Below are 24,680 nucleotides of genomic sequence, written 5' to 3'. Positions count from 1 at the left end.
GTGTAATCCCAGCATTTGTGTTCCTAGTGCTCCCTAGAGAGGCCAGAATATTGGCCACATACAATGTTGTAGTGGTGGGATCAGAAGCGACAAAGTTCTCACCTTGGATCCATCAGAAAGTAAGACATGTAAGTCCGTGCATACTACCATGCAATGAATAAAAGAAAAGATCCTGTAGAGTGGCTCTTTAACTCCTGGCCAAATCCAGCCATGTTGATGCTGCATCATTGTTGGTAAGATTGCTTTATCGCCATTTTGAACCTGGAGTTTAGCCAGGGAATCATGTTGTACTTAATGTTTTTGGAGTGGATCCTGGCTTTAATTGCATTAGATTAGTGTTACAGTTGCTGTGTGTCAACAATGTAGTCAGTAAAAATCATTACAGGGTTATTCACAAAAGGGTGAAGAGTTTGGAGAAGGCAGGAGAAGTGAACAATCTAGAACAACATAGCTGATTTGGAAAAATTCTCCAATTCAGCTCACTTTCCAGCTCAGCTATGTTGTCCTAGATTGTTCACTTCTCCTGCCTTCTCCTAACTCTTCATCCTTTAGTGAATAACCCTGTGTATTTTTATGCTGGAGTTCCCATTTCAGAAGTATAGTAGTTTTAGGATGAAAGTTTGCAGTAGGCCTGTTGGACTGTGCTGTGAAGACATACGGCAAGCTCTTTCCTGCGCAAACAAAGGCGCAGAGGGGAAAAGGCCTTCATTTTTCAATGATGATATTATTATTAATAATAATAATTAATTATTATTAATAATAATAATAATATCTAGCAGTCTTGCTTACTAGTATGATTCAATGTTCTAATCTGCTCCCAGCTGCCAATACATGTATTGTAAATGTGATCCTACATGATAGCATGGGTTGGAGCCGAGCGAACATGAACACGCTCTTAATAGATGGTTTCTAAACCCTGTACACTAGATGGCAGCATTTCACTGTCCTGTGTCAATAGAATCACTCTAGCCTAATTCGCCAAAAACAACCATGCAACATATTTTATTAGCTTTATATAGAGCGAAACAGAAATATTTTGCAATATTTGAGGTATGAAAAGCAAAACAAAACACTTATTCAAAACAAGTCATAATACATGCATTGCATGAAATAAATCAATGCGAAAAGTTTAAAAGACTATAACAAAGGAATTTTATTATACCAAAGGGCACGCAAATATTAGTCAAGTCACCCACAAGAAGGTTTACATAAAAACAGTCTGGGTTTTATTAAGCAATTAAACAAATGCATATGTGCCACAGGCTCAAGGCTACGTTATTTAGTTTTATCTGAAGGAACCCTGTCTCGAGCGAAATAAGCTGGCTGTCATTGTTGACCTCTCCCTCTGGAAGTGCTAATTGCCTGGTTTTCACTGCTGACCTAATGGTTTGAGTCACTATTCCACATCAAGCATGCAAGTCTGGCTCACTGACTTAACTAGCTGCATGCTTGGCTATTGAATCCAGAAGTAGCCAGGCAAGCCACATTTTTACAAGATGATCAGCAATAACAGCCTACATATTTCTTTCAATAAAGATTTCCTAAGGCGCTTCCTGTTGAAGTTGTTCTCTGTCATCTCAATCTTCAGCTACACTCTTTAGGCCTCAGACCCAGGCATCAGTCTGAGAACATGCCTAAGGGTAACCACACTTGTATTCCACTGGCAACTTCAAGTTCAAGTACAACTACATTTGTAGTTTCTCCATTGCAAGATCCTACTGATGGATCTGTGAATGGATGGCGCAGCTGTGTGGGAGCCATGCACAGCTGTTGCCAGTGGGGAGAGGAAACGCACTATTCAGGTAAGTGGGGGGGGAAGGGGTGCAATGTGGCCATGTTTCATGCTATACCCTCAATATTGGGGCAACATGAAACATGGTCTAAAAGGTAAACTTAGTCTTTGACAAATAAAAGGTACATCCTCTCAGTTCTCTGTGTGGAATCCTCAAACACAGATAGCCATTATATAGTAGCAGACTTTTGGCCAGGTCACAAACTGAACCTCTAACACCAGCTCAGCATAGCTCATAGTATGAATCATTCTTCCCTTGGCTGTCAGACCAGTGTGGGTGTGAGCGATTCAATCCAAAACGTCTGCAAGGAATAATTTTTTACAGATGTATGGAAGTGGGTATAGCTGCTAAAACTAGGCACAAAAGACAGAAGTTTTATTGTGAAGATGATGAAACACATTATCAGAGACAAATCTCCAAGACCTGAAACTATCCCCGTCCCAGGTGATACCAGAGCACATTTCTGCATCGCTTGAAAAAAAAAAAAAAAAAAATATTCTCTTGAAAAAAAAAAAAAAAAAAAGATCTAGAAGTTAGACTGTTATTGTTCATCTGACAGCAACCTTATGTCTGATTTTTGATAATTTCCAAATAATCCTACAACTCAGTGGAAACAGGAAAAGGAGACATCCTATCCCTTACTGAGGGAAATGTATCTTGGCTGTGTGTGTTATGATGTAACTTCCTGCTCCTGTACCCCATGCTAGTCAGACCAGTTTCACTTCATATGATTATAATTCTTTATATATGTCCTCTGCAGTGCAGACCTTACACTTCCCACTCTCTGTCCCATTATCTTAATCTACTGCTTCTCTCCCCCTCCTTTACCTCTTTCTATGTGCCCATCATTTTTTCCACCGGAATCTCTCTCTTCTTGTCCCTCACTCTGTATCCATGGGCATGTGCAAATGTGGATTATAAGCACACAGAGTTCCCCTTCAATAAGGAATACAGTTTAAAATAATAGGAGGCCATTGAATCGCATTTCAATCAAGGTAAAACACTTAAAGGGTAACACCACTTAAAAAATATAAAAATGAACAAATCTTTAAAAAGAAATAATAAAGCATATATATAATTGTCACACAAGTCATTTTGTATTTTTATGTTATTAAAAATTACATTCCATTTAAAACTGTAGCTGCTGTAATGTTCTAAATCTGTCAAAAAAATTCAATGCGATATGGTGACCTGGGGGCGTTCCATACACAGTTGGTGTATGGAACACCTCCAGAAATGTCACTTCCTGCTTCTGTGATTGGCTAACTGATTTTCCCAGAAGTCTGCACTTCTGATAGATACAAGTAACATTTTTGGCATCCCTTGCAAATGGAAATCTTATGTTTGGTGAGATACTCCCCAAGGGTTACTTACTACTACCGTGTTTCCCCGAAAATAAGACCTACCCCGAAAATAAGACCTAGTGCTAACTTCAGGGATTTCTGTAATATAAGACCTACCCCGAAAATAAGACCTAGTTCGGCAGTAGGGGGCGCACATGTATTGCTGCATCCAAGCAGCCAGCAAGGGGTCTGAGTGTAAAAATCAATGACATGTGCAGCTTGTCTCCTGTCTGCATGTACAGTCTAATAACAATGTCACGATCGCAAAGCTCCCTCCCATCCGCCCGCCGGTCCACCCGTCTGCATGTACGGTCTAAAAACAAGTAAAGATCGTAAAAAACTTTCTGGCCGCAGCTCCCTCCCTCCCTCCGTCCCGTCTGCAAGCCGTTCCGCCCGACTGCCTCGGCTTTTAGGATGCCTGGACGGCATCAGAGAGCTCCAGAGAGCTGCAGCCAGGTACCGTACTGTGACACTGTGTGACAGTCACAGTACCATTCTTTCACTCCCCTTCTCCAGTACTGAATGATACAGTACATTACATGCCGGTATCTCTGCAGTCACGGTCCTGATTTCTGTACATACCGTTTTCCCCCGAAAATAAGACCTAGTGTGTTTTTTTGGGGAAAAAAAAATATAAGACAGTGTCTTATTTTCGGGGAAACACGGTAAAGGGATACAGACACTGCACCTTTCCCTATTACAACACAGGAAACCAACCAGCTGGTTACAACAAACCCAGACCCTCCCATTCAAGAATCAGTTTAGAAAGGACATGCTGCAACAAACAGCTTCAGTACAAAAACAGGTAGGAAAATGCAACAAAGTTTCATAAAATGTTGCACAGATCACCCAGAGAGGATTGATTTTTCTCAACAAAAGTGTAACTTCTCTTTAAAAAGGATTGCTTTTTTGGAAGGACATTTTTTAGACATAGGTTTGAAGAATTTATTGGTCACAATATTCAGTTCATTTAGAATTTCTAGAAGATTTGCATTTTGTATACAGTAGACATAAACCATTGTACATAACAAAGCTATTTGGCAATGAACCCTACTGTCTACAACTCAGACTACTTGCCTCAATGACTGCCAAAACACCAATCTCACCTTTTGTCAGTAGTCATGTACAACATTGAAAGTAAAGTTGGACCCCCTTCCCGCATTTGAGAAGGAGATTCAAAATGCATTGTCCTTGTCTGATCTTTGTCCATATTTCATCACCTGTTTGCTTCAGTTTCCCCATCTCTCTGTATCTAACCCTACTCCTTTCCATGAAACCCCTCACTGACCCACCAGCATGCAACACTCTTACTTCCTTTGTAAAGATATTACACACAGGACATGTTCTCCCCCCCCCTCCCTAGTCTTTCCCCAGTCATTGAACAAAGTCACTCACAAGTCTGGAATTTTCTGGCAACATCTATATAGTATGATAATTCAGATGAAAGGTTACCTTGTGAATGTTAATTTATATTGCAGAATATCTCAGGTTAAGTCCCATAAAGTAAACATATCTGATATAAGTTCGAAACATTGCCTAGTGATAATATGTATAAATAAAGATCTTTGTGCTGTGTGTATGGCAGGTGTGGCTGTAATTGCTACCGGACAAATTATACATGAGTGAAGCCCTTTTTCCTGTGTGTAAAAGCAACATGGTTATTATCCCATGAGATCACAGAAGGAACAGCATTAAGAAGAAAAAAATGGGATACTTGTGGCACCCCTTCAAGGCTTATGTGGGCCCTAACTGACAAAATAACTACTGATGATGTCATATTATGTAATTTTGATTAATCTCATCTGCCCTACAAAGCAGTTGAGTCATAATTACCTCCAATGTTTTACCAACACTTTGAGGTTATTCACTAAGCTGCCAAAGGAAGACGAGTGCATAACCGAGCCGAAGTGAACTGAGCTGATCTGAACATCTGTACAACGGCTAAAATCAGCTGTATATCGGCTGGCTTTAGCTGGCTTCGGTCAGCCGAACAAGCTCTGCATGTTTGGCCGAGCCGAAGTGCAGAAGCCATTCAACTCAGCCGATCCAACATCTTGATCGGCTGAGCCGAACCTCCGGCAGTTCACTCGCTGCATTTCGCCCCTATTTTCATAGGGGTTGAACAGCAGTGAGTGAATAGCCGATTTCCGCTGGTTGTGGGGGTCTGTGGGCGGGGGGGTTATTTGCATCAGGGTGCCCCTTTAAAAAAGGGGCAACCTGATGCGCCCCCCCCCCCCTGGTGAATGAGTAAGGGGCACTTGTATCTCTACCCATTCACTACTAAAGGGTTAAATATAATATAAACAGAATAGAGTTTTAAAAGAAATCCTTTAATTGAAAAAAAAACACAAAATGGAATTTTGACAATTCCTTTATTAATAAAGAAAAAAATCCAAACATGGATCCAATGGCATAATCCAGGGTCAATCACAGCATCCAGCATTGTCCACGACAATGACAACTCGGCTAAATAAAAAAAAACCCGACGTCCGCTGACCGAACGCACGCACGCAACAACCTGCCGCCACAGAATTAAGATTCTGACAGATGCCGGAAAAATATATACAATTGGGTGGAGCTAGTGGTGACATCACCGCCAGCTCTGCCCAACTGTTTACATTTGGCCGGCACCTGCCAGAGTCACGGCCGGCTGCGCCAGTTGTTGTCATTTAATGACAGCCCAGTGTCCTTAAATAACTTGAGGACGCTGGTCTGTCAGTGAATGATGACAACAACAGGGTGGAGCCTGTCATTACGGCCGGCTCCGCCCAGTTGTTTTCATTTGTCCGGGACCTGCGGGAAGACTCTGGCAGGTGCTGGCCAAATGTAAACAGTTGAGCTGTCATTAAATGACAACAACTTGGCTCTGCCCAGTGGTCATTTGCGGGGAAAACGGTCTGCTTCGGCTACGGTGTGCTACGGTCTACGGTCTGTTGTGACTACGGCTCAGCCGAGCCGAAGCATAGGAGTTCGGCTCGGCTGCTGTATGGGCTATTGTGAATAGCCCGTATAGCAGCCCTTCGGTTTGGGCTTGTAAGCCCCCTATGTGATAGCAATGAAATAACGTTAAAAAAAGGTTTAAAAAATAAAGTAAAATAAATAATTGTAAAACTTTTTTTTAAAGTGTAAAGTCCCGCATAGTAACGTAAACATTCGTCGGGTGCTCCTACATGCAAAAACGGTATTCCCGCTGCACATTTTAGATATTGACGCATATGCCAGAGCAAAAGCAATAATTCTAGGGCCAATATTCACAGTTAACTCTAAACTGATGACCTGTAGGGTCTTTGGAAGCATCACCTATGGACAAATTGGGGTACCATAATTTTTTTTCGGTTTTCCCAGGCACACACAAAAGCTTGGCATGTTGGGTATCTATCTACTCAGCATAACCTCATCTTTATTATTTTACAAAACAATGGGATTTATCTTGTGTTTTTGGGCACTAAAATGTACTTAAGTATAATTCTTACTACAATTTGGGTTTAATAAACAGTTGTGCTAATATCATGCAATGTAAAACATTTCAACTGCTGCCATTTTATTCTACAGGGTCTGTGCTTTCAGGAAATATATAACTCTTGGGATTTTTAAGTAATTGTCAGGCCTAAAATGTGGATTATAACATGTGTGCAAAAAAACCCTGTCAAAGTCGCCTTGGCAGTGAAAGGATTAAAACATAACCATAAATAAAGATCAAAAGAAAAAATTATAAAGTTTTACAGAGTTCATGATGTTTAGGTTTTAGGTTTGTTTAATATGATTCATTTAATGTGTTCTCTGTAAATATAAAGTAGTAGATTTGTTGTCATTCCATAAAATATAAAGTGCTTCACATAACGTTTTAAAGTGTGAAAAATATAATATTTCCCTTTGAAGGTAATTGTATCTTTAAAGTCCTCCTTTCACAATCAAACCAACAGAAAAACGTTTCTGAACATGTCAGACTATGTATAACCCGTGTGGAATTTATGTGCACTGACATGAAGTTATATCCTCTACATTACCTTCTCATTACATAATATTCCCATCCAGTAAATAATGCTAACTATCTTAACTTTATATTGCCTTTCCTAATGCACAGTAAATGCTTTATCATCATGGCAGAGTAGATATTTGCTGATATATTTTTGCAGTGGTCTTTTGTATTATTGTGCCACTTTATGTGATCAGCATTTACAGTCTATAAAAGTAATATCTGTTTTGGGTAAAGTTCAGTCACTCGAAAGCTTTTAAACACTCTTGGAGACCATAGCGGCTAGATGTCTGGAGATTCCAGCTGATGTTTCTTGCCTTGTGTTGAACAATAGTGTCACACTTCCACTACTGGACTCCAATTAATCCTATGGATAGGCTAGAAGAGATACACCATTGTTTAGAAAGTTTTTGACCCCATTCACACTGAGCAACATCAGCACTGATTTGAGCTGAGCGACTTTGAGAGACATTGAGCTACTGTGCACATATTGTTATGCTACGTAGCGCTACTTTCGTCATGGACAAAAATACATTTAAGTACCTTAACTATGAACAAAAATTTATCTTGTGTATCACTCAGCTGTAGATCCTCAAATCATCTCTGAATTCATGCTGACACTGTCCTTCCTTCTGGAGGGTGGCTTCTTTTGTTCCCCATGGTCCCTGTGTGTGTTATAAAGTAGCCACCGCTCCAAGCTCACTCCTGTGATGGACTACCATCTCATGTTTAGTTTACTAATTTGTATTGAGATTGTAGTCCATCATGGGAGTGAACTTGGAGTAGTGGCTACTTTACAACACACAGGGACCATGGGGAACAAAAGTAGTCACTCTCCAGAAGGAAGGACAGTGTCAGCACCAATTGAGAGATGATTTGAGGATCTACAGCTGAGTGATACACAAATAAGATACATTTTTGTTAATCGTTAAGGTACTTGAATGTATTTTTGAGGTTTAGCTCCTGAGTTCAGTGTCACTTTAAGCAGGAACTGCCCTGGGACGTTTTTAAAAATGTTGGTATCCTTGATTAGACAGCACCATGGTGATGGATGTTTTTCTGAGATACAGTATGTGAAGCTAACTCAAGATCTTCTGATAAGGGCCCTTCTGTGGACTTCTCTGTCAGTGCATTATACTCAACCAATGAATTAAGAATCATTCTACAACTAGATTATATTCTGTTTTAAAAATACACTGCGTTGTTTGCATTGTAACACTGGACACTTTAATCTAAAGAATTTGTTTAAAAAAAAAAGATTTCTGCTATTACATTTGATATCTGACTGCCAGCACCAGTTATAGTACCTGGTGGGGCCATGGGGGGTAGCAGCGGGTGTGATCAGAGATGCCCAGGTTGCCAGGGCCTGCATAATATGGATTTTATATTACTTTAATATACTAGCCTTTTCAAATGCTATTTATATGACTGCTTTATCATTTCCATTTTGCAGATACAGTTATGAAAAGCACTTATCAACAGTAGAAGAATTTAGTGTTATGTGTGATATAACAGAATTTTGTGCAGTTTGACTTCTAGTTGTTTTATTAATTCATGTTTAAAGTTAAACTGCCCAAAGTAAAAGAACCCACATAGTATTCTTTCATGTTTAATTGGACTTCTTTTTAGCTGCCTTGATATGAGAGAGATACATCTAAATGTCTCGTTTAATTAGACCAGAGGGATCTTGTGCTACTCTTTGGGGTATTATCAACTAAATGCAGGCAGTGGTATTACACAGATAAATATGTGTTCTTCTCTTCCAATGATTTTCTAAACACATATATTAATGGGTTCGTTTTGTTAATAACTTTAGCTGAGGGGTTTCAAGATACTCGACAGTGCTTAAAATAAAGCATTTTCTTGAATTAATCTTTGCTCACACATTTGTTCTCCAAGAGAACAGTTTTATGCCTTTTATTCTTTTAGTTTCATTATCTTTTCATTTATGTACATTCAAAGATACCGCTTTAAATTTTCTTTTAAAGTGTATGGTTTTTTTTTGTAATTATGTTTGTTTTGGATACAGTGCTTTGCTTTTGCTTTGGATAGAGTGCAGGAGGATTAGATCCCCTCTCAGATTCAACTGTTATCTGGGGCTCCATTAGAGAGATTTCCTGATTGTACGGTGCATAGGCAGAATTAGAGATGAATGGGTTACATGCAGGTATCATCAAGTAACTGACACTGGCCACAGCTGTAAAGACCCTCATAAAACCCCTCCTGCTTTCATGAATCCTTTTTGCTAGTGTCCTTATGTGGTTCAAACTGTCTGAGTTTATCTCTCAGCTACGGCTTCATTCAGACCCCCTTGTTGTCTTTTTTGTCTTTCCTGAAGGATCTAGCAGGGAATATATATATAATTTGAATATCGATATCTAAGGTCTGGATCATTTCGGTTTCCCCAGACATTTCACTGTCTTAGTAATCATTTCTGAATATGTCCATGTCATGTACGATGAATAAAGTAGGATTTCTGACTTACCAGTCAAATCCATTTCTTGAACTACATTACAGGACATAGCACCCTCCCCTTTATGTCCTTTATTCCTGAGGATTTCCTTGAGTGTGAGGGGTTATATGATGGTCCTCAATGTATTTTACCCAGTCATCTCTGAATCTGTCTGTTTCCTGTACTGTACTCCAAGGAATGGATTATACTGGTAACCCCTAAAATTCTTTTTTCACCACTACTTGTTATGGTTCACCAAACAGGAAGTGAAGGATTATCTGCAATAGCAACCCAGACAGCAATACAAGTAGGGTTGCCACCTTTTCTTCAGGCCAAACCCGAACACTATAGCGCGTCGCGGCTCCCCCCCCACAGTACTATAGGCCGCACAGGAACGTGCGGTAATAAAACGCTCTGCGTTCCAGTGCGGTGGGATCGCAAATAATCACGCATGAACTTTTTTTGCAATCCCACCGCATTGGAATGCAGGGCCTTTTTTTTACTGCACGTTCCTGTGCGGCTGATCGTACTGTGGGCGGGTCTGCAGTGCCATTGACTTGAATTGCACTGCCGCGCCCCTCCTACCCCAGAACGCAGGGAGGCTTTATATAGGCGGTCCCTCGCGTTCAAGGCACGGGACATTGCGGTAGATGTGCGGGCGGGTGGAAACACGGCCTGAAGTAGAACACCAGACATACGTTTTATTTGTTTTGTGTGCGAGTATTAAAATATAACACATAAGATCTGTGTCCCCAACCTTCATTTCCTATTGTGTCACCTATAAAGAAATAGTGTCAGGTTTTGTTCCCCTGCCTGTATCCTTGATGTGTACTATTGCACATAAAAGATGCCCCCACAAAACATTTTGGGGGGGGGGGGCATGTTTAATGGGCAATACTGATCCCCCCTTTCCAATTAATATTGCATTTGATCAAAATGTATTAACTTCACCCCTCCGTGTTTTTTTTTCCCTCGATACCCTCTTACCTTTTTCACTGGAGTTATCCACAATAAATATACTCATTGTTCTGTTGTCATCTACTGCTCCACAGCCACATGCCAGGTCCCATGCTGCTATTTACTTATGTCATCAGGAGCTGGTTGTCCCTTCCTGGTACTTGAAGCCAACACCCTGATGATGCGTGCAGGTCATCCTCAGTCCAGTCGCAGGTCCACCTTCTACCAGCGCAGGTTCACCCTCCTACAGCCGCCAGCAAGTTGTGTGACGAAATCGCTGCTCTCCACAACCCCTGCTAGCCGGCTGGCTGCCGGAGAAAGATCCGTCCCTCACGGCTCCCTCTCTCCCTGATGTCACTTCCTCCTACAGCCACGGAGGAGAGACACAGGAGAGGGAGAGTCGAGGGACGGGAAACAGCGCCACCCGGTGTCCGCCGCAAGTCATGCTAGTATGCGGCATTGTACCGTTTGAATGATGTGCCCGGGCGGGAGGTGGGCACAGACCCGGGCACATGATTGCAAACCCGTACTGCCCGGGTGAAACCCGGACGGGTGGCAACCCTAAATACAAGCTGACGGATGTGCTACCCTTCCCCTACTAAACTGAATAAAGGCTTTGTGTGTAATGTATGTAATGTGTTGTTGTTGGAGAGTTCTCCTTACTTTCTGTGCAGTACTACATAAAATGATGTCAGTGGAACAGAGCCCTGGATGGTAGTAAAAACCTGACATGGGTTCCAAGTAGGGATGTCCCGATACCGGTACTAGCATAGGTATCGGGACCGATACAGAGCATTTTTACAAGTACATGTACTTGTGAAAATGCCCCGATACATACCGCTGGTACTTGCTCTATGTTTTTTTTTTTGCAGCTTCAGGCTGCCCAGAGGTGCCGCGCATGTTGGGGTCCTCTGGGCAGTCTGCCGGCCAGCTAAATTAGGACCCCACCTCCCACTAAACCAGCACTGACTAGTGGACGAGAGGACAGGAGGAGGGATCGGAGAGCATGTAACATACCTGTCCGACCGTGCTGCGTCCTCGGAGTCCTGCGCCGCCCACATCCCTGATGTCACACACTCCTCCCCGGCTGTCGCCTTAAAGCCGGGAAGTTTGAAATGCTTAGGCGTCCTAGTATACAGATGATACCAAGCATTTCCGGCTCCGGGACAGAATCACCTGCACCAACACGCAAAGCGTGTAGCTCCCCATCCAGCCCTGACAGTCTGCCTCTCTCCTTGTAAGTAATTGCAGTGCTGCCACGCTGATCTCCCCTGTGGACTGCTTACCTCTCTCCCACCTTCTCCAGTGCTGCCAAGCTTCTCATACATGGACTACTCACCTCTCTTCGTCCATGGCTTCTGTTAATTCTAAGCTGCAGATCTACAACACTGTCCTGGAATCCACTGCCATCTCTACACCATTGCCCAGGAATGCGCCTACATCGCCAATGATGTCCCAGCAGGATCCTGTATTAGTGACTTCCCAGGGCACAGTACCTCTATTCCAAGCTTGCCGAGCGTTCCACAAACTGCAAGTATACTAATCACTGTAGTCATGCCTTGCTATTGAATATCCCTGTATGAACTGGCAAACTCCTCTTTAAAGGGACAGTCCACAATTTCAAATTGTGATATTGAACTTGTAGTCCTCAATTTAATTACTGACATTATTGTTTCTTTTGGACTTTCTGGTGGGCAGAGGCTCTCTGTATGAGGTAATACAGACTCCCTACCGCCACACACCAGCCATTTACTGAGACATGTACCCAGTGGTTACACTACATATAGAGTACACTGCAGCAATAGATTTACAATTCTGCCCTGCTAACATGAATAGGTTAAATGATCAGAGAGGCAGATGCATGATCAGATTTGTAGTTTCAATACAGCTGTGTGAAAGCAAATAGAAATGTTTTATTGTTCTAAAACAGTCTTAAAGTAAAGTTCTTCATAATCATAAAGAAATTGGCCTAAAATCATTAGTCAGTATTGGTTTTTTTAAAAATGTCACCTGTCCCTTTAAGAAAAAGTATCGGTAATTGGTATCGGCAAGTACATGAGGGGAAGTACTTGTACTTGGTCTTGAAAAAGTGGTATCGGGACATCCCTAGTTCCAAGTGTACCATGCTATCTATATTTGTCCAAACCACATGTAAGAATTTTTGTTTTACAAGAAAACAGGGAATGCGCAGGTTAAACATGCAAATGAAAAAAATCCATGCAACTTCACACTAAGCACAAATAAAAAATACATGAGCGCAAAAAATGGAGGCAGACATCCATGCCTTTTCACCAAGCTGTAAACAGTCCACCAGTCACCAACACAGCTATAATCAAACTTCAGTTTACACATATTTGTCAACTTTTCATTAAATGACCAAATACTTTGAGCGTCAGAGCTGGATTTAAAAATGTATTGCAAAGTTATAGAGCAGACCTAAAGAGTACTGATATGCAATGCACGTAGTAAGATTCCCTTCTGTACATGATTGTTGACATTGGCAGACAGCAGTGGATTATACTAAGGCAAAATGGTAATCTGCCCAAGGCTTCAGGCTGTAAAGGGAGCCCATAGCAATGCTTAAAAATTGCTTTTTATAGTACGTAAATTTCAGCTTGGCAAGTCTTTAGACTTTTTTCAGAGGTTGGCATACCTCCAACCTTTCTGAGATTAGATGAGAAGTTCCAGCACAATGTATTTAGGAAATAGACACACCCCTGCCAGGCCCCTAGTTATGCAGACCATTAAGAATTGATATGCCAAAATAATTGATTAAACCCAGAATTCTTTTTTTTTCACCATTATTTTCCTTTATACTGGTTACTTGATAAGGTTTTGGTGCAGAATAACCTTTTCATAGACATCTGTACATCAGACCAGAAAGAGAGACAACTGAGGGGGAAAGAAGGACAGAGGAATTTGGTTCCAAATGAGGGACTGTCCCTCCAAATGAGGAATAGTTGGGATGTATGGAGTGGTCAGCAATGGCAGCCTTTATTTTTTTTTCTTAGGACAAGTTTCTTTAAAAAGTATGTCCTCCAAAACCTTTTTTATTTTTTGAATAATAGAATGAATTCATAGAATGAAGAAAGGCTAGAACTTCAATCAGGTGCTACTAATATCCAGGTTTCTGTTAGTAATCTTTCTCCTCACTGTCTTGGTGACACCAATTTTACCAGATAGGGAGTGAAAGAAAATCTGCAACAGAATTTTCATGTACTTCCTGTCTGTTAAAAATGTCACTGTTGTCACTGGGATGGTAGACATGTCTGTAACAGGGTCTCTAACCAGGCTTTGCTCCACCAATAGGCCCCCCTAAGACCCTGCATTGCCCAGGGTGAGACTGTGAGAGTCCGCACAGCCCACCATAGAGCACGCACAGCCCACCATAGAGCACGCACAGCCCACCATAGAGCACGCACAGCCCACCTATGGGTCTGCACAACCCACCAAAGAACCTGCACAGCCCGCTATAGGACCTGCACAGCCACCTGAGAGTCCACACAGCCCACCACAGAACCTGCACAGCCATCTGAGAGTCCACACAGCCCAACATGGAACCTGCACAGCCCACCAAAGAACCAGCACAGCCCACTATAGGACCTGCATAGCCACCTGAGAGTCCACACAGCCCACCAAAGAACCTGCACAGCCCGCCTGAGAGTCCGCAAAGCCCACCAAAGAACCTGCACAGCCCGCCTGAGAGTCCGCAAATCCCATCATAGAATATGCACAGCCCACCTGAGAGTAAACGTAGCCCACCATAGAAGCTGCACAGCCCACCTGAGAGTCTGCATAGCCCACCATAGAATATGCACCACCACCTAAGAGCACGCACAGCCAACCTGAGAGTCCACACAGCCCACCATAGAACCTGCACAGCCCGCCTGAGAGTCCGCAAAGCCCACCAAAGAACCTGCACAGCCCGCCTGAGAGTCCGCAAAGCCCATCATAGAATATGCACAGCCCACCTGAGAGTAAACGTAGCCCACCATAGAAGCTGCACAGCCCACCTGAGAGTCTGCATAGCCCCCCATAGAATATGCACCACCACCTAAGAGCACGCACAGCCAACCTGAGAGTCCACACAGCCCACCATAGAACCTGCACAGCCACCTAAGAGTCCACACAGCCACCTGAGAGTCCCAACAGCTCACCATGGACCCTGCACAGCCCACCATAGACCTTGAACAGACCGACTGAGAGTCTGCATAGCCACCTGAGAGCCAGCACAGCCCACCATAGACCCCACATAGCCCACCTGAGAGCCAGCACAGCCCACCATAGATCCCACATAGCCCACCATAGAACCCACACAGCCCACCTGAGAGCCCACACAGCCCACCATAGAACCTGCACAGCCCATCTGAGAGTCCGCACAGCCCACCATAGAGCCCGCACAGCCCACCGTAGAACCTCGCACAGCCCACCGCAGAACCTCGCACAGCCCACCGCGGAACCTCGCACAGCCCACCGCGGAACCTCGCACAGCCCACCGCGGAACCTCGCACAGCCCACCGCGGAACCTCGCACAGCCCACCGCGGAACCTCGCACAGCCCACCGCGGAACCTCGCACAGCCCAACGCGGAACCTCGCACAGCCCAACGTGGAACCTCGCACAGCCCAACGTGGAACCTCTGCCTCTAACCATGTATATTCAGAATGCAAGACTAGTATCACAGCTGCCGTGTAAGCAACAATGATGAAAAGCCTCAAAGTAGGACCAAAACTGTCTCTTCAACTGGCCAAATATAACCTATGTCTGCCACTGGTGGCAAAAAAACCAAGCACCATCTTTATTTCTAAGCTTGCACTGGCTTTTTCTTATTGATTTTATTTTTCCTGCTCATGTTTATCTTAATAACTACATTTAGCAGAGACGTTATAAGATGTCCAGTGGCCTTTATGGTGGAGTTCAGAGATATCAAAGTCACCGCAACTGAATAGTGATTTTTCTTTGTTGTCCTTCCAGTATTAAACAGCTTGACAGATATGGGCAGCTGATCCTGATAAACTCTTCTGCTGCGGACACTGGGGAGTTCACCTGCTGGGCTCAGCTCTGTGATCGCTTCGGCTGCAGAAAGGATGAATCCAAGACTGGCTCTACGTACATTTTTTTCACAGGTAGCTATGACTCTAATTTTTAACCTTAAAGTGTATGTAAAACCAAAAATGAATATTATCTTTATGTTAATGCTTATTTTTATAGTTCTTTATTTTTCTATATTGTATGGCTGGTCTAACATTGATTAAACATTTCATGAATATGGTTGATGATTTAGCCTTCTACATTTCAACCATAATTGAGCTATCAGGTTTGAGTTGGGCAAGGGTAAAGTAGCAATCTTGGCATAGGTAGTAATGGTGGCAGTAGATGGCCATGGCAGACCTCTGTCAGAAACATCATTAGCCAGATATGTTGCACTTCTTGTCAATGTACATATCAGCATCACAAGGAAAACAAATCTGATAAAGTCTTATCTGCTGTGTATGTTATACAGTACTAGCTGGCGCAGGAGGTGTGTATTCTTTCATTTATACACTAAATAGTCTACACTAAAATAGTCTTTTATCGGCTGTACAATCAGCAGAGTGCAGGGCATGTACTTACATCATTGAAAGAAGAAAGACAGGAAAAGATAACATCAGTTAGAGTTCCAAAATTAAATTCAATTGCAAATCTATCTCACTGGTTAAAGGTGCCAGTGGTAATGAACACAGCTTGCAGTTCTAACTGTATTATTATACCTAACAATGAAAACTGTTTACAGAAAACTGACCTAACCAGTGATCTATAGAAAAGGCAGGATATGCCATATGGAACACGTAAAAGGGAAATCTCCCTCAGGATGTACAAGGCCTTAATGTAATAACTGTGTTGTTTAATGTGTCATCATTATTTTTAGGCTGCAAGGACACCTTCAGGCTACAATTAGACTATATGTGAACTTTATGTTCTGACAATGCTAACTAAAAAGAGAAGACAAATGGGGGGATTTCTCTAAACTGGAGCAGAAGAATCTGGAAAAGTTGGCTATGGCAACCAATCAGCTTCTCTCTTCAGTTTGTTCAGTTAAGAGTGGACAATGAAAGGTGGAAGCTGATTGGTTGCCATGCACAGCTGCTCCAGATTTTGTTTTCCCAAGTTTTGATAAATTCCCTTCAAAATGTTTATAAGTACTGTTTGACCAAAAAGATTTGTGGCCACATGAAAGGTAAGACATAAGTGGACTAAGGGACATGGTTTGAATCCAGCGCTGGTTTTGTTCCTGGTGTAGTGGAAGATTATTCCATTCTCTGATAGTCCCCAATAGTAGAGTTTATGTTTTATTACACTATTTACACCTTCTAATAGGAAACATTTATTAGGGAGTAGTAGGGCACCGATTACGATATCAGGGCCCATACTGGGCATTTTCACAAGTACTTGTGAAAATGCCTTGATACTAAATGCTGATACTGGCCACACATCTCATGCTCCTTCTTCCCACCACCCACTCAGCCCTGGTGAGACCGCACAGCCATGGTGAGACCGCACAGCTATGGTGAGACCCCCATGCAGCCCTGGTGACACACAGCCATAGTAAAACCCCCACACAGCCCTGGTGGGACCGCTCAGCCATGGTGAGACCCGCACGCAGCTCTGGTGAGACTACACAGCCAGGGTGAGACCCGCACGCACGGTGGGACCGCTCAGCCATAGTGAGACCCGCACGCAGGTCTGGTGAGACTACACAGCCATGGTGAGACCCACGCACAATGATGGTGAGACCCATACAAAGCCATGGTGAGACCTGCACGCAGCCAGGGGGAGACCGCACAGCCATAGTGAGACCCACACGCAGCCCTGGTCAGACTCCACACAGCCTACTGAGATGCCACACAGCAGTGGGGAGCAACACAGAGTATGTAGCTTCCTATTGTTCTGCATTGCTGTATAATGTATTTCTGGAATTTGCAGTCTTCTATTTCTGGTGGTATTCTGCAATACTGTATAATTTATTGCTAGAATTTGTAGTCCTCTATCATCGGTGGTATTCTACATTGTTGTATAATGTGTTGCTGAGATTTGTAGTCCTCTCTAGCTGGTGGTATTTTGCATTGCTGTAAAATGTATTGCTAGGATTTGTAGAGCTTGGAGTCAGTAGCAGGACTACCAGGGTCGCAGTGGTTGCAGCTGTGACTGGGCCCTGTTGCTCCACCACTGTGCTAAAATCATAAGTCTGTATTGCTTTAGAAAAACTGCCACGTGACACAAAAAAATGGTGTCGGTAATTGGTATCAGGGAGTACTTGAGGAGAAGTATCGGTACTTGGTCTGGAAAAAATTGTATCAGTGCCTCCCTATTAGGAAGCTCTTCGTATATAATAGTTTATGCCTGTACTGTTTAAAATGAAGACATGTTCATGTGTTTAATCCTTTCCAAAATAACTACTCCAATTTGCTTTTTATGAGGTAGGAGTTTTACTCAAACAAAAAACTGTTAAGTCAGAGTATTAGATTCTGCTCTCCGCTGGACACTGCATCGTTTGCTTTCTCCACACTGCACCTACCTTTTAAGTGTCATTCATAAAATGCAGGCTGTGGTGTGGAGCCTCCATTCTCCCAGAGAATGTTTTCTACATAATGCATGCAGATAACCCTCTATGACTGGCAGAAATGCTGGTTACATGGCTTTACCAGGTCATGTGACTGGGCACCTTTCTCACTATTTTTTCTACTCCCATTTATTAATTTTAATAGGATTTATTTTATTCTACTTCGATGTGTTTTTTTAAAGTGTGTTTTTTTTAAGCAGTGGTATGGTCATGGTAAGGCCATACCCTTGCATTTTGAGTTGGTTCCTTACAGTGGCTTCTAACTTTATTTTGGGCCTTTTTTGTTTTTCTCAAAGTTAACATCCCTTGGCTGGGGGGTGTTGGTTTTTGACCTCTGGCTTGAATCGGACAGTTTCTTAATACTAACTTAATTTGACTAGAAAATGGGCCCTTTTGACCTGTCAGGTGCTCCTGTGGATACCTTCATCAGGCGTACTCAAATATAGGTGCTTTGCTGATGATACGCAGCTTGTGTAAGGCCAATTTTACAGATGAGACTGAAAGAGCCTGATGCAGAAGAGTTTTAAATTGGAAACAGTTCATTCTTACAATGTAAATCTATAAGTTATTTTTCTTCTTTTTCTGCAGATAAAGGGGAACTATTTGTGCCATCTTCTGGTTACTTTGAGATTGTCTACTTGCACCCAGATAAACCAGCCATCATCCCATGCCGAGTGACCACTGCATCTGCCAAAGTAACCCTACACAGGGAGTTCCCAGCAGAGGAAATTAAGGCTGATGGCACAGAGATCACTTACAATGTGAAAAAAGGTTTTGTTTACCAACATCCCATTGCCAACCAAAGTGGAGTGGTCTACTGCAGAGCAGAGGCCAGAGGAGCACCACAGATATCTATCAAATACCAGTTACTTTACGTAGAAGGTGAAGGATTTGCATGACTTTTTAAACTGCCGTTAATTTGCTTACGAGATGCTTGCTAAAGAAGACCCAACAAAAAACAAATGTAATTTAGTTTTGAAAGGAGGAGGATGGAGGCAGATGTGTGTAATAATACATTTACTTTTGGTTGTCAGAAGGCTAGGTTGTTAGAGGTTGGACCCCAGGTTAAAATCCCTTTCATGGTAAAGATAAGCAGCCGTGCTTATAACATACAAGCATGTACTGTAAGTGTGAAAAAAAACAATACCTTATTAAAAGGTTGTATTAAAACTCTAGGTAAACGGTTAAATACACAGGTTAAAAAAAGCCTGTCACATTTTGTGAATGTTTTACCTGCTAAGAAGTTCAGCTCTTACTGTGATCAACTACCCCAGCCACATGGCCACATGGCATACAGCCAGGTCCTTGTCCTCACTACAAACTACCCTAAAGGTAAGGAATGCAGTCTGGTCCGACATGCCTATTTTACAAGAAGCAGAAGGCTAATACAATACATTGGATCTATAGGCAAATTATGCATGGGATTTATACCATGTTTCATCTCTGTCAAATCATGATTCTGCTCTGTGCAATAATACTATATGATTGTTGTCATAATGTAAAACTTTGTCACCTAGAAATATAAATATATTTAAAATTAGGGATGCACCGAAATTTGGTACTTGGGGCAAAATGTCGAAAGTACCATTTTCTGACCGAAAATGCGGTGCATCCATGGTTTCTCTCCTCCTAGCTGGGCGCTACTCTATGTCCCCTCTGACACAGAGCAGCGTCCAGTAGGGAGGAGAGAAACCTTCAGGAGGCTGAGCGGGCAGGAGAGTGCTGTCAGCGTTGGTGTCACAGGAGGCTGAGCTCTCCTCCATCACCATCCCGCTCGGCCTCCTGTGACTAGCAAATCAGGATGGAGAGCAGTGGGAGGAGACAGCTGTCACAGGAGGCCGAGGTGGCGAAGCAGGGGAGGAGTCAGCTGTCAGTCGTGTCACAGGAGGCTGAGCTCTCCTCCCCACACTGCCCTCTCTGTGTCCTCAATCTCTTTTTCTATTTCGAAAGGGAAATATCTGGGTTCTATTTAGAACCCTGATATTTCCCCAGAGCCCCCGACAGTTAAGTAAAAAAAATGTAAATGTTAGAAAAATGTTTTTAAAAGGTTAGAAAAATAAATAAATAAAAATACAATATAAAAAAATTATTTTAAAAAGGTTAGACATTTTTTTGGGGGGGTTTCGGCCTGACAAACTTTTTAATTTCGGTTTTCAGTTTCGGTCTGAAAATTCCATTTCGGTGCACCTCTAGTTCAAATAATTAGCATAAAGGGAGTGTCCACTAAAGTATAATACAATATTTCAGAACTTTTATGTCACACCTACCAGGTTCTTCTGGGTGGGGGTTGGCTCAGTGATGGCTAGGAGGCCAACAAAAAGCTGCTATTAGCAGCTGAAGTTCTCATTTACCACCAAAAAATGCTTGGGGTCATTTATGACTTTAATACAACAGATTGGACTTTCTCTGCAGAAGATTGACCTCTGCCGAAACCAAAGACCAGGTGCATGTTTTGGCCTATTTTGTAATATCTTTTTTTGTGAATATTTTTATTGTGTTCATATGTTATATTTTAGAAGTATTAAGCTGAATCTCTAAATGCTTTAATCAGAAATTGTGCTACCATATTTTAAACTCTGTTTCATTCCTGTCTGGTGTGGCTGCGAGTGTCACAGAACATTTCTTAAAGGTCAGTATTGCTACAGCAGATGCGTATTTGCGTTAAAACATGTGGAAACTATCATTTGTGTGTGTATAGGGTTAAGTGTAGCGTTATCCAACCCCAGTAACAATCACTCTCAGTCTGCTGTCACCTAGATTAACCTAATCTCTGTTTATTGTGTGTCTGAGAGCGCAATTGTCACATTCTGGTGGCAGTGCCAGGATCTGAGACTGTCGCTGTCACAGTATAGTATTGTTCCATGATATGATATTGTTTCACTATTTATTAGACATGTGCACCAGCAAAAAAATTGTTTAGTTTCGTTTCGTTTTGATTCAGATTTTGCTTTATTTTGTTTTTCGGAATTCGGGTTCGAAAGTCAATTCGTTTCGGAATTCGGATTTGGACTAAATTTGTTAGCTTTAATCCGTACAAAATTTTGTTTCGGTTTCGTTACATTCGTTCGTTGCAGCAGAGTGACATTTAAAAGGAAAAAAATGTTTTTTTGTTCTCAAATGTCACTTTGCTGCAACGAAATTTCGTCAAAAAAGCGAAAGTTCGTCCAAAAACAAACGAATCGGAAATTCTGATTTTTTGCATTAGTTATATCTGTAATTCGGATACATACGAATCTCTGCATTTCCGAAATTTCATCCGAATTTCAATTCGGAACGAAACGAATCGCACATGTCTACTATTTATGATAACGTACAATGTGTAGACTATTACACCTGCAACATTTCTTTAATATGTGCTTTTTGTTTAGTTCCGAGTGGTCCACCCTCTGCAACTATTACTTCCTCTGCCAGCAAGGTTCATAGTGGAGGGGATTTCAGCATCTACTGCACGGTCCTAGGAGAACCCGATGTAGAAGTAGAATTCACATGGATCTACCCAGGACAAGAAGTAAGCTTATGATTGTACATTTACATGATTGGAAGCAGAGTGTTGCTTTTGGAAGGCTAAAATCTTCAATTCTTGGCTAGCAAAAAATAAAGCCAAATATAAGCATAAGGAGGCTGAGATACTGTTGTTTGGGGTATAAGTAGATAAAGTCTGTCCTTTCCTTTTATCTTATCACCTCTCCGGAAACCCACATTTCCAGTGTGTCTGCGTACTAGGCAGTACAAAGCTAAAATGAACACCCCTAATATAATAAACACACACTTGTGTAAGTAATTAAATATAATTAACCTGAATCAGAAATAAAATATTTATAGGTTATTTTTGCTATTATGATGTAATACTTATATATTAAAGGAGAACTATGAGGTGAATGCTTTTCACTCACCTCATAGTTCTAGCCGACCTGTAACAATGAGACTGTCACAGGTCGGCTCAGTAGATCGGGAGGTGAGCGAACATATACCGGCGTTCGCTCACCTCTCGATCCTGTCACAGCTCTCTGCCATGACAGGGGAGGGGCTGGATTCCCCCCTCCCCGCTCCGATCCTCCGGCTCTGACTGGCAGATCGGACGGGGGCGGGTACAGCTGGCTCTGCCTCTAGATAGGCAGAGCCAGCTGTCACTCACGCAGCTGGGCGGTTCTGGACATAATTGTCGGGATCCGCTTCAGCTGCGGCGTCTCAGTATACCGCGAGCAGTTGCTCGCGGTATACTGTGGCGTCTCAGTATACCGCGAGCTGTAGCTCGCGGTATACTGAGCTTGGGTGACGGGAGGACGCTAGTTTGTGTCCTCCCATTACCCTAAGGAGAACTATGGGGAAAAGCCCCATGGTTCTCCTTTAATATTACATGATGTATGACAAAATAATACCTATAAAATCTTTTCACTCCAAAGACACGTCCTATTTATATTGCAGAGTGGCAAGTGGCCTTGAAGATTTCTGTCATATGTATGTGGCACCACGGACCAGCCCTGTACAATATGTCCTTGTTGTGATCTATGACTCTTTTGGTGAAGCTTGTCACCCAAAAGGCTGTCAAGTACTTAACGTTTTTTCTCAATCTGTACGAGGAAAAAACGCTTGTAACCCCCATCTGCGATAACAGCATGGATGGGGACATTCCCCCCACTGGGCTATTGTATTCTGACCGCGGCACAGCTTAGTGGCTGGAGTCACTGTTCAGATGAGAATGTTCCACCTAGTTCCATCAGCTTTCAGAAAGAAGAAAGTTGGATAGTAGGCTACAAACAGGGCCACCCAGGGAGAGCATTTCAAAGAGAAAATTTGCTCCATGTATCACCAGCTTTAAAGATGATTGCTTGCTGATTTTTAAACCTTTTTCAGGTGTTCCCACTCCTGTTGCATGTTCCTTAATGCAAAATTAAGTTTAAACATGTAACAAGCATCATGGAACCCCCATACAAGAGTTACCGAGGGAGTGCAGGTTTAAGAAACCATTATGTGGTTTAAAGTGAACCTGTGCTTTCCAATAGTTGCAAAGTAACAGGTGCACAACATAGTAGGTAGCAGGCACAGTGAGCATGTACTTACCTTCTTCCTAATCCCCACCTACACTGATCTGCTTTTGGAGTCCTGTGAAATACCCATTACTTTATAGCATGGGGACATATGACCTTTTTTTCATCTTCCTTCAAATAGAACAATGCTATATATGTTTACAGGCCGGTGTAAGTATAGTGGAAGTAAAACAGAATAAATATGACTGATATCAAGTGAACCTGTGACTAGTATAACAATTTAGAGGGTTCACTTCTACACAAACCGTAAAATGTAGGTTATGTGTGAACTGACTCTTTTAGAAACCATCTGTCAACAGTGCATGCCCTTCAAGAAGCCAGTCCTAATGTTTGCTGTTCCACATAACATGTGATTATATTGTACAAATAACTACAACATAATACATAATAACCACTACATAAAAAGGCAAAATGAGTTGAAAGAAAGAATGATACAGTTTTCCTAGGATGACAAAACACCATATCAAATGATAACAGCACACACCCAGCGGAATTCTCTCATTCATGACATTCCATGTATTGTGCTCTGACCTCTTGTGATATATTTTCCTTTTCAACACTGAGACAATTGTGTTCCTGCTGCACATGGTAATCTGGGTGGGATTGTGTGATATCCACTCTGTACTGTTGATATTGGCAGGAATATTAATGGTGATCATGACTTCTGGTTACAATAACGGAGCTGGATGTGACCTTATCCTGTTCTGGCCAGTAAGAAAGCTTCTCTTTATACCACAATACTCAGCCTTTCCTCGCAGATAAAAGATGTGCAGGTGTTTTAATAAGGCTGGGCAAAGAGTAATGGTGTTGTGTACAGGTACTTACCCACAGCAACTAATTATTTTTATCAGCTGCTAGGACAATGAAATAAGATTAATAAATAAGTTATCCAAAGTGGTTTTAGGCTATCTACTGTATACTAATTACTTTGAGCCTGTCTAGTATGTACCTATGACCTAAAGGTGCTAAGAGACATACAATGATTGTTGCACAATTTTGGTTCATGTGTATGGGTGATATCTGTGGCACTATATGATTTGTACAGACTCACTGTTCAACCAATCTCTGGCCAGGCAGCATTCTCTCATGCAATAGTTATTGTACCCTTGAGAATACACCAGCACCAAGGTGTCTACCTGTGTATGGAAAGGAATGTACAACCAGACAGGATATGATGAAGTGGACCTAAAGCCTTGCTGCCCAACGTATGGCCTTTTGGTGTTTGCAATTTGGCCCCGGGACCCCAGCAGTCAGTAGATGGCGTGATCATTTGGAAAGAAGCTTTACTAGCAGTGATCTCCAGTAACGTCATGTAACATGTGTTTAGTCTCTTAATGTCTCCTATAGCAAGACTACAGTCTCCAACCACTCCTGTAGCACAGTCTCTGTCAATTTCCTCTAATAAGTCTTCAGTCTATGACAGTATTCTGTAGCATTTCATATAATGAATATTACATGCGGCCCACCGGTGACTGAATTTGAAGCCCCCCATACCTCGTAAGGTGACATCCA

At 42.3% G+C, this 24,680-nt stretch overlaps 1 protein-coding gene across 2 annotated transcripts in view; it reads left to right on the top strand.

Moving 5' to 3' along the window:
* Positions 1-24,680, top strand: part of PDGFRL (platelet derived growth factor receptor like) — an 83,946-nt gene that overhangs the window by 37,013 nt on the left and 22,253 nt on the right. For both annotated transcript variants that reach the window (XR_001941148.1, XM_018554804.1), the window contains exons 3-5: positions 15,495-15,646; positions 18,709-19,002; positions 21,489-21,628. Coding sequence is in view for 1 of the 2 variants with exons in the window: in XM_018554804.1 (XP_018410306.1) it covers positions 15,495-15,646; positions 18,709-19,002; positions 21,489-21,628 (586 nt within the window). In the remaining variant the exon portion in view is untranslated. The remainder of the gene's footprint in view (positions 1-15,494; positions 15,647-18,708; positions 19,003-21,488; positions 21,629-24,680) is intronic.

The sequence above is a fragment of the Nanorana parkeri genome, unplaced genomic scaffold, assembly GCF_000935625.1.
Source record: "Nanorana parkeri isolate BGI_ZX_2015 unplaced genomic scaffold, ASM93562v1 scaffold174, whole genome shotgun sequence".
NCBI lineage: Eukaryota > Metazoa > Chordata > Amphibia > Anura > Dicroglossidae > Nanorana > Nanorana parkeri.
The sequence above is the reverse complement of the archived record's forward strand: the minus strand, read 5'-3'. Positions and strand labels throughout refer to the sequence as shown.